Here is a 9,897-nt window from a genome sequence, read left to right on the forward strand (position 1 = left end):
TATTTTCGATGTCAATTATTATTTCATCATAGAGTAGTAACTTGGGCATATTTTCTCCAATATTTAAAGAATTAAGTTCTGAGGAGAAAGTGATATAATTTCATCATTGAAGGTTTATCTGCACCTATCATTATTTTTTTTTTCCAGTTAAAATTAAATCAACTAAGACCAACTATGAGTCAGCTGAACATGTCCTGACATGGAAGGCTCTAAGATACACTGCTGAATGAGAAAAAGCAAATTACAGACAACTTGCCATAATGTTATCTCATTTATACCATATGTTTTCTAAGGATACAAATGTTTCTGGGAGTGCACAGGGACCAAGTCTAGAAGGACACATGACCCTTGGGGAGCGGTTACAGGGAGTCCAGCTTTATGTTTCCATTTCTTACACAGAGAACATATTGTTATATAACTGGTGTAAGTAAAAGTTAATTTTTAAACAGTCACAAAACTACCACAAGGCCATTTATTACTTTAGGCTGGTGCAAGTTAACTACTCTTGAAACATCATCACATTAACTTTTGGTTACTGAATGCTGAGGTGTTTTTTTTTTTTTTTTTTTTTGTCACACTTCTGCTCAGAAGTCACTTGGCTCCCCCTTGTCTTAGGAGTAAAATCCACCTTCTTAGCATGGCCCCAGCCAAGGTGAGCTTGTGCTCTTCACATCATCTCGGCACACCGAAGCACACTGGGAAGTCCCCCTGCCAGGCCTCTGCTTATGCAGTTCCCATATTCAGAATGCTCTCTACCTGCCTGCCTCTCTCCCTAGGCACATCCTAATCATGGTTCAAGGCCCAGCTGTGACCTCTCTGCCTCTGTGGCCAGACCTCAACCATTCCTGGTCCTCACTTGGCCGTTAACCCTGGATTTCAGCCTTTTCTCGGAAGATATGAAGAACACTGACGCCTCCTTTAAACTGCAATTATTGCTGAGGAGTGGGCACTTTTAAACTTTACTGTGTCAAAGGTTATACTATAAGACTGTAAAAACAGTCCTGTGAGCAGATAGCATAATTATTACTCCTGTTTTAAGAGCTCAGGCTCAGAGCTGCCCAAGGACACACAGCAAGCTAGCAGTGGAGCTACTAATTATATGCTGACATATCTCCCCATAAGACTGAAATCCCAAGAGAGCAGAGACCACAACTCTCTTGTTCACTCTGGCATGCGTGACATTCGTAAGCTGCTAAACAAATATGAATTAAATGGTTAATGCCCACAAGCATCTTGAGACATAAATATTGATACTTTCTTTAGAAAATGATAGTAGCAAACATTTAGCCCACTTGCCAGGCTTCTACTAAGTGGTCCCATAGATGGTTCCATTTAGCACCAGCAATCATCCTAGGTGGTAGGTATTTTATGTTATTACTGTCATGAGGATGAGCCTCAGAGGAGTTAAATGAACTCTCCAAGGTCACACAGCAAATAAGGAGGATCTGATTCAGGCCCACCTGGGGGCCCACCCTCCCTCATTTCCATCACCCACTACGCTCCATGTCTCTTCTCTGGGCTGCTGGCTCTGTCCTATTTTTCAGGGAAAGAAACTGGACAGTGAGATGACCTTCTCGGTATCACTTGGCGAAGCAGCAAGTGCGGGTTCTGGGAACCCAGGAAAGGTCCACCTGGACCTCCGCTCCTTTCCCCAACCCCCTCTCCCGCCATCACTGTGAGCAAGTCCCGCGGCATTTATCTTGACGCCTTACCCCACACAATTTTAGGCACTTGGGTGGGAGTTACTGGGCACAGCCTCCTGGAGGGTGGTGATGAGGGAGGCGGCCACTCTTTGCAGGGGTCCATGAGTCATTTGAGGGGCTGCCTGGCCGCCCCCAGACGGTGCCACTGCCCACCACTGTCCGGGTCCGGGCACGCACCGGAGCAGTGGACGAGGCGGGGTGGGTGGGAACACGGTGAGAAGCTTCGCGGCTCCATCCAGATGCGAATTGTTCCTCCCACACTTCCCCCGGCAGCAGGGACCTCCATTAGAGCCCCCCAGAGGAGTCAGAATCCACACCTCCGCAAATGGGCCCGCTTTCCCAGGGCCCCCCTGCCCAGACCTTCCCTGGGCTCTGTGGGTTTTGACACCTCTCCGCAACCTGGCAGGGGTCCACCTCGCACCTTCGGTCCGAATAAAAGCTCAGTCCTGGAGGTGGCCGGCCCGGCCTGCCTCGAGGAGCCCGCAGCCAGCCCCGGCCATGGCCCAGTCGCCTCCTCTGCAGAGCCTCCTCGGCCACGAGCACTGGATCTTCCCTCAGGGCTGGGGCTGGGTCGGCCACTCGGATTCCACGTCCCCGGCCTCCTCCTCCTCGGATTCCTCGGGCTCATGCCCCTGCGACCGCGCCCGCAGGCCCTCGCAGCCCGTGCCCGCAGCCCGCGGCGCCGCAGAGGCCGCCTCGACGGCGCCCAGCCGAGCGCGCAGCCGGCCGGCAGGCGGGCAGCGGCAGAGCGCCAGCGAGCGCGAGAAGCTGCGCATGCGCACGCTCGCCCGCGCCCTCCACGAGCTGCGCCGCTTCCTGCCTCCGTCCGTGGCGCCCGCCGGCCAGAGCCTGACCAAGATCGAGACGCTGCGCCTGGCCATCCGCTACATCGGACACCTGTCGGCCGTGCTGGGCCTCAGCGAGGACAGCCTGCAGCGCCGGCGCCGGCAGCGCAGTGTCGCGGCGCCCCCTCGGGGCTGCGCGCTGTGCCCCGACGGCGGCTCCGCGGAGGCGCAGAGGCAAGGCTGCTGCTCCGGCCCGGCCGCCGGTGCCGCGGTGTCCTGCGGGTCCCCGCCCGTCCGCCCCGAGGCCCTAGCGGCGCCCGAGCGCCTGGGGAGCAGGGTCCCCGACATGGGACCCTGGCTGACACCCCCTTACTGCCCTGGGATGCAGTCGCCCCCGCAGCTCTCTCAAGGAAGAGCCCCTGATGCGGCCCTTTGGACGCCGCCTCAAGCCTGTTGTGGAACGCAGACACCCCCAGAGCCCCGGAACCAGCCCACGCCCTGGACATCGCCCCCCGCGTCTCTGGAGCTGGCTGCAGTGTACCAGGTGCGCGCCCAGGCTCTCGCCACTTCCCTCGGAGTGGTCCCCAGGCTTCGATTGGAAACGGAGGGGGTGAGTAAGCTCTGGTCTCCCGAGAATCTCATGCCTTTTAGATCCCGGGTTACCTAATCCTGATTAGGGATGGAGAGAAACTGAAGCGGAGGGATGAAGAGGACCCTAACCTCCTTGGGGAGACGGGTGGGCCCCTGGGAAGTTAAGGCCACCCCCACCTCTACCTAAACGCCTTCACAGCCATGTGGAGGAGGGGGGAATCTTAAGACTTGCTTTCAAGACTACAGGGTGGAAGGTAGCAGGGACCTTCAGGAAATTCCCTCCTGGTGCTCCGTGCTCCGTATTGCCGGGAGGTCGGGGGCGGTGAGAATGGAGGGGAGGCCTGGCTGTCCCAGGGGTAGGGGCTTCCTAAGTAGATGGGCTTGGAACTGGTGACCTTCAAGTTTTCCTCAAGCTTCCATAAAAGAGCATATTGATAAAGGAGATTTACTGAATGCTTACTGTGTGCCCAACCCCATTCTTGGTACTTTACGTGTATTAACTCATCAGCCCTCCAGCAGCCCTATGAAGTGGGTTTTGTTGTCATCATCACCGTGTTTTAGAGGAAAAAACTGAGACTAAAAGAGGTTATCCACGAGTTCTCACAGCTAGTGAGTAGCTGAGCTGGGATTTGAACCCTGGCAGTGTATCTCCCGGAGAAGGCAATGGCACTCTTGCCTGGAAAATCCCATGGACGGAGGAGCCTGGTAGGCTGCAGTCCATGGGGTTGTGAAGAGTCGGACACGACTGAGCGACTTCACTTTCCACTTTCATGCATTGGAGAAGGAAATGGCAACCCACTCCAGTGTTCTTGCCTGGAGAATCCCAGGGATGGGGGAGCCTGGTGGGCTGCCGTCTACGGGGTCGCACAGAGTCGGACCCGACTGAAGCAACTTAGCAGCAGTAGCAGCAGCAGTGTGTCTCCAGAGCCTGTACCCTTCACCATTGTCGTTCAGCGCATCTATGGCCCCAGGGCCGTTCAGCAGCTGCCAGCCACACTATGGGCAACCTTCAGGTTTGGGATTTCAGGGCCTGAGGCAGTGGCCCACTAACCTGCTGCTCTTCTCTCCCTCAGGGTATCTCTGTGTCTCCGGAGTCCTGTCTGTTGCCAGAAACCCCTCCTCCCTTGCCCCGCCCTGCCTGCCAGCGACTCCAGCCTCAGACCCAGTGGGGATGCTGGAGCCACCCTCCAGAGGTGCTGCCCAACTCGGAGGACCAGGGACCAGGCCCTACCTTCCAGCTCAGTGAGGAAAGCCTTCCCCAGAACTCAGGCCTTCCGCTCAGCGGCTGCCCTGAATTTTGGCAAGAAGATTTGGCGGGGACTCACCTGGGCATGTTCTACTAATGGCCTTGCCTGCCAATATTAAAGGCCACCCCCCTTTTCAGCCAGGAATCAGGCCTGTAGTGTAGGCTGCCCACATCATTGGCTACTTCAGTAGTATTCAGGCTTTCTTTTATCAAGGATCCCTTTTCCAAGTGATGTCTTTCATAGAAGCAGTGTTTAAAGCAGATAGGGGGTCACCTCCCTGGCTGAAGTCGGGGCTGGGGCAGTCCCTCCACTCCTCGACATCCCCTAGAATGTCCAGTGCTCTTCAGGGCACAGCCTGAGTGGCAGTAAGATGGTGGTTACTTGACCACAGTGGCTGGCCAGGCTGGAACTGGTAGGGGAGTGGACGGGGGGTGGGGGGTGGGTGGGGTGGGAGTGAGAAGAAATCTATATGCTTAGATTTTGTACTTCTTAAAAAAAAAAATTGGTGTGGTCTGTTTTTCTTCTGTCTACCTGGGTTTTTATTGCTTCTGGAAAAGTAAAAATGTTTCCATAGAGCAAGGAACAAGTCATGCTGCTTTTCCCCAGTGGGAATCTAGGCCTGCTGAGGTTGATGTAGGCCCTCAATTGCCAATTTGACAGTAATTATCGTGCAGGGGCTCCACCTGGTCCGCTGGGCAAGGTGGGTTAACACTTGGGTCTGTCCCCTTGCCTCAACTCCACTACTGTGGCCCTTTCCCATTCTCCTGGGTGCATTCCTGCTGACCCACAGGGCTCTTTCACAGTTAGGTGGAATTGTTTCCCAAAAGGTGCTTGTGTGTGGCTCCCGTGTGCTGCTGTTCAGTCGCTCAGTTGTGTCCAGCTCTGTGCAACTCCATGGCCTACAGCATGCCAGGTTCCCTGTCCTTCACTGTCTCCCAGAATTTGCTCAGATTCATGGCCATCCAACCAGCTCATCCTCTGCCACCCCCTTTTGCCTTAAGTCTTTCTCAGCATCGGCGTCTTTTCCCATGGGTTAGGCCCAGTGTATTATTTTATCGGCCCTGCCATGAGACAGCCTAGTCAGAGCCTTCCTCGGTCTTTATGGCAGCCTCATGGAAATGAAGCCAGGCTGGGGGCCGTTCTAATGGTGCAGTGTGAGAGAGGGGCAGGAGGAAGAGCAGAGCATGAGTTCCCACACGCAGGGCCTCCCATCTGACCCGCTGTCTGCTGATGTGCCCTTTGACCCCAGGCAAGTCACTCCTCTGTGCCTCAGTTTCTCCATCTCTTAAAAGAGGAACTGGTTTAGGTGACCAGTCCCCCAACCTTTCAGAAGTGGGTTCTGTTTCCTACCCCAGGGCCCTCTGTAGGAGCTGCCAGCCCCCTCAGAGGAGGAGGAAACCTCAGCCGAGGTTGCATACAGCAAGGAGATGGACACAGGATGCCGCTGCCCTGGGTGTACATTCATTCAGCTCTTAACTCTGTGTAACTCTGGGCAAGCTTCAAAACTTCCCTGAGCCTCTGTCTCCTCAGCTGTGGAGACTATAAACCCTACCTCTCAGGGTTCTTAGGCTTGGCACATGGTAATTGCTCAGTGCTTCCCAGGTGGCTCAGTGGGAAAGAATCTGCTTATCAATGTAGGAGATGTGGATTTGATCCCTGAGTCAGGAATATCCCTTAGAAAAGTAAGTGGCAACCCACTCTAGTATTCTTACCTAGGGAATCCCATGGACAGAGGAGCCTGGCGAGCTACAGTCCATGGGGTCACAAAGAGTTGGACACGACTTAGCAACTAAACAACAACAACAAAAGCTCAATACAGAATACCTGGATAGAGTTACGTAACCCCAGAGATGCTCCAGTCCAGTGGTCCCCTCACCTCAATAACAGGTTGAATCATCTGGTTCCAGGGTCCCACCCTGAGAGTGTGATTCAGTGCATGGAGCCAGGACCTGGGAACCTGGGGCTGAGGCCCAGCCAGGTCCAGGAGCAATGGATATTTTTTGCTCTTTCATTTGTATGAAAACAGGTCCAGAGAGAGGAGAACTCTATCCAGCCCTTCAGCTGGGTTGGAACTTCAAGCCCCTGACTCCCTGTCCAGTGCTCTTTCCTTCTTGAGAAGACCCAAGGTCTTGGCTCCACAGTCTCACAGCGCCTGCACAGAAGGTGGAGCTGAATAACCGCCCGTCTCCTTCCTTTGGCTCCCACCTGTCTAGGCATAGTCTTTACAGGGACAGAGAGAAGTACTTCCTGGTCCAGTCACTAATGACATCATCAGGGGCTGGAGTGGAGCTCCCACCAGCAGCAGCCAGAGCTGAGCGTCTTCTAGAAGTTGGCAACCCTGTTCTCCCAACTCCCCTCAAGAGATGTTCCTCTGGGAGATACAAAGGCAGAGGCAAAAGGCTGCTGTCGCCCCAGCTGGAGTTGCCTGGGACACTTCCTAGTTGCTGCCGGAGTGGGGGAGGCAGGGCCTGGGGGGTTAGGTCAGCCTCCTACCCCTGTCCTTACCCTTTGGGAGTGCAGGCTCAGCCCTACCTCTCAGGATCATCAGCTCCTTGCCTTGATTTATGGCTCCACCCCAGGCAGAGCTGCTCTTGGCTGCACCTCCACGAAGTGCCTTGCAGGGGAGGCTGGCCCCTCCTGGGATGACTGGTCTACCCCTACCTTCCTGGGGACCCAGGCACCATCCACAGGAGACTGGAAATTTGCTGAGTACCTCTCCTAGGCCTTTCAATGACCCTGCAGTGCAGAGGACATGCCTCGTGAGGCGTCTCCTGGAGGGTGGGGAGGTGAGAGAGGGCACCACCCCCTGCTGCTTCTGGCTCATCTTAAGGCCATGCCATCACCTGCTGGCTGGGAGAGGTGGATCCACCTGCAGACAAAGCTCTGGACCGAGACTGAGCAACTGGACTTCTAGTCACCTCTTGTTCTGCCTACCACCTGCAAACAGGTCTCTGGCTCTGCCTGTCCCTTTGGCATCGTCTGGACATAGTTCCTCCAGCCACACAGGTGTTGTGAACGCCAGTGCTGTGAGCGGTCAGGTGACGAGCAGGTAACTACCACATCCCCAAATGGAGGATCGCTTCCACATTAGATACCCCTCATTCAAGTTAAGGAGCAGCGGCTGCGTTTTGCTGGAGCAGCCCTGAAGAGATACCCCAGGTCCAAGGTAAGAGAAACCCAAGTAAGATGGTAGGTGTTGTGAGAGGGCATCAGAGGGCAGACACACTGAAACCATAATCACAGAAAACTAGTCAATCTAATCACACGGACCACAGTCTTGTCTAATTCAATGAAACTAAGCCATGCCGTGTGGGGCCACCCAAGACGGGCGGGTCATGGTGGAGAGGCCTGACAGAATGTGGTCCACTGGAGAAGGGAATGGCAAACCACTTCAGTATTCTTGCCTTGAGAACCCCATGAACAGTATGAAAAGGCAAAAATGATAGGATACTGAAAGAGGAACTCCCCAAGTCAGTAGGTGCCCAATATGCTACTGGAGATCAGTGGAGAAATAACTCCAGAAAGAATGCAGGGATGGAGCCAAAGCCAAAAACAATACCCAGTTGTGGATGTGACTGGTGACAGAAGCAAGGTCTGATGCTGTAAAGAGCAATATTGCATAGGAACCTGGAATGTCAGGTCCATGAATCAAGACAAATCGGAAGTGGTCAAACAGGAGATGGCAAGAATGAATGCCGACATTCCAGGAATCAGCAAACTAAAATGGACTGGAATGGGTGAATTTAACTCAGATGACCATTATATCTACTACTGTGGGCAGGAATCCCTTAGAAGAAATGGAGTAGCCATCATGGTCAACAAGAGTCTGAAATGCAGTACTTGGATGCAATCTCAAAAAGGACAGAATGATCTTTGTTCATTTCCAAGGCAAACCATTCAATATCACGGTAATCCAAGTCTATGCCCCAACCAGTAACACTGAAGAAGCTGAAGTTGAACGGTTCTATGAAGACCTACAAGACCTTTTAGAACTAACACCCAAAAAAGATGTCCTTTTCATTATAGGGGACTGGAATGCAAAAGTAGGAAATCAAGAAACACCTGGGGTAACAGGCAAATTTGGCTTTGGAATACAGAATGAAGCAGGGCAAAGGCTAATAGAGTTTTGCCAAGAGAACACACTGGTCATAGCAAACACCCTCCGCATTAGAGCCTGAGTCTTAATATTCCTGCTCCACAGTTTCTTTATCTCAAAACTGAGATAAAGACGGTCCTTATCTCCCTGTTGAGAAGCAAATGAGATAATGCGCATAAACGCCTAGCAGTGCCAGGCTCGGAGACTACAGTCCCTGCTGACTGTTCTACCCGGGGGCCAGCTCTCCCCCAGGGACCCTAGATGGCGGGTCTGGTCCCTTCTCCAGCGGGGAACCCAGAAGGTCAAGTGCCAGCCGCAGCCACTGAGCCCTGGCGACAGGAAGGGCTGGTCCACAGGGGCTGGGCCTGGGGGAGCCTCCTGGTTGGTGAAGGGACCCACAACCGAGGCTGGCCCCGCCCCACCTTTTGATATGCGGAAGGCAACGGAGCGCAGAAGAGCCTTCCTGGACGGAGGCCTGCTGGCGCGAGCTGCTCACGAGAGGCTAGGAGGGAAAAGGACCAATGGGGCCTTGAGCAGGAGACAGCTCTCCTTAAATGTCAGACTGTGCGCTAAGTACTTGACTCTTCTTAGATCCACACACCAACCGTAATGACATGCATGCATGTTTGCTCAGGCTCTCAGTCATTCTGACTCTTTGTGACCCCGTGGACTGTAGCCCACCAGGATCCTCTGTCCATGAAATTCTCCAGGCAAGAATACTGGAGTGGGCTGCCATTTCCTTCTCCGGGGCATCTGCCCAACCCAGAGATTGAATCCGCATCTCCTGCGTTGGCAGGCGGATTCTTTACCACTGCGCCACCTGGGAAGCCAACTCTATGATATAAAATGTCTTTATACTGCAGATGAGGAAACCAAAGCCTAGAGGGTGGAGAAACACTGCCTGGAGCAGCTCACAGGTGATGTCAACTGACGGTGACCCCTGAGGTGCCTGGGCTGTATGTTCCCACCCTCTATCCTTCCCCTGCCCCCCCACCCCCACCCCCAGCAGCCTTGGGCACTCAGCTGGGCCTCCCTTGCCAAGAAATTTCCACCAAAGCCAATGTGGTCCAAGCAGCCCTCTTGGTCCCAGACCTTCTCCTCGGAGTTGGCCCTGATCATTGGCTGCCCCAGGTGATCTGGAGGGCACCTGTCTTCTTCTGTAGGCTACTCTTGAAAACAACCAGTTTAGAAATTGAAGGATTTCCCTGATAGTCCAGTGGTTAAAAATCCACCTTCCGGTGCAGGGAACACAGGTTTGATCTCTGCTTCGGGAACTAAGATCCTACACACCACAGAGCAACTAGAGAGCCTGCATGCTACCACTAGAGAAAGCCCGTGTACCACAACAAAGACTCAGCGCAGCCGAAATTTAAAAAATTAATTTTTAAAAAACTGATGTGTCACCCTGGGATCCTGGGAAGGTGGCAGGACATGCCCTTGGCCTATGTGCAGACCCATTCTGCTCAAGTTCAGTA

The 9,897-nt window shown here is 53.8% G+C and overlaps 1 protein-coding gene across 2 annotated transcripts; it reads left to right on the forward strand.

Moving 5' to 3' along the window:
• The first annotated feature begins 2,201 nt into the window (after positions 1-2,201).
• Positions 2,202-4,570, forward strand: MESP2 (mesoderm posterior bHLH transcription factor 2). Of its 2 annotated transcripts, none has more exons than XM_052660048.1 (2): positions 2,202-3,098; positions 4,153-4,570. In XM_052660048.1, exons 1-2 carry the CDS (start codon positions 2,202-2,204, stop codon positions 4,420-4,422), a joined length of 1,167 nt encoding a protein of 388 aa, XP_052516008.1. In that variant the 3' UTR covers positions 4,423-4,570. The 2 variants fall into 2 exon arrangements, with proteins under 2 accessions (XP_052516008.1, XP_052516009.1); XM_052660049.1 differs by having other exon boundaries at positions 2,202-3,032.
• Positions 4,571-9,897: the final 5,327 nt, after the last annotated feature.

This window comes from Budorcas taxicolor, chromosome 21 (genome assembly GCF_023091745.1).
Source record: "Budorcas taxicolor isolate Tak-1 chromosome 21, Takin1.1, whole genome shotgun sequence".
Classification (NCBI taxonomy): domain Eukaryota; kingdom Metazoa; phylum Chordata; class Mammalia; order Artiodactyla; family Bovidae; genus Budorcas; species Budorcas taxicolor.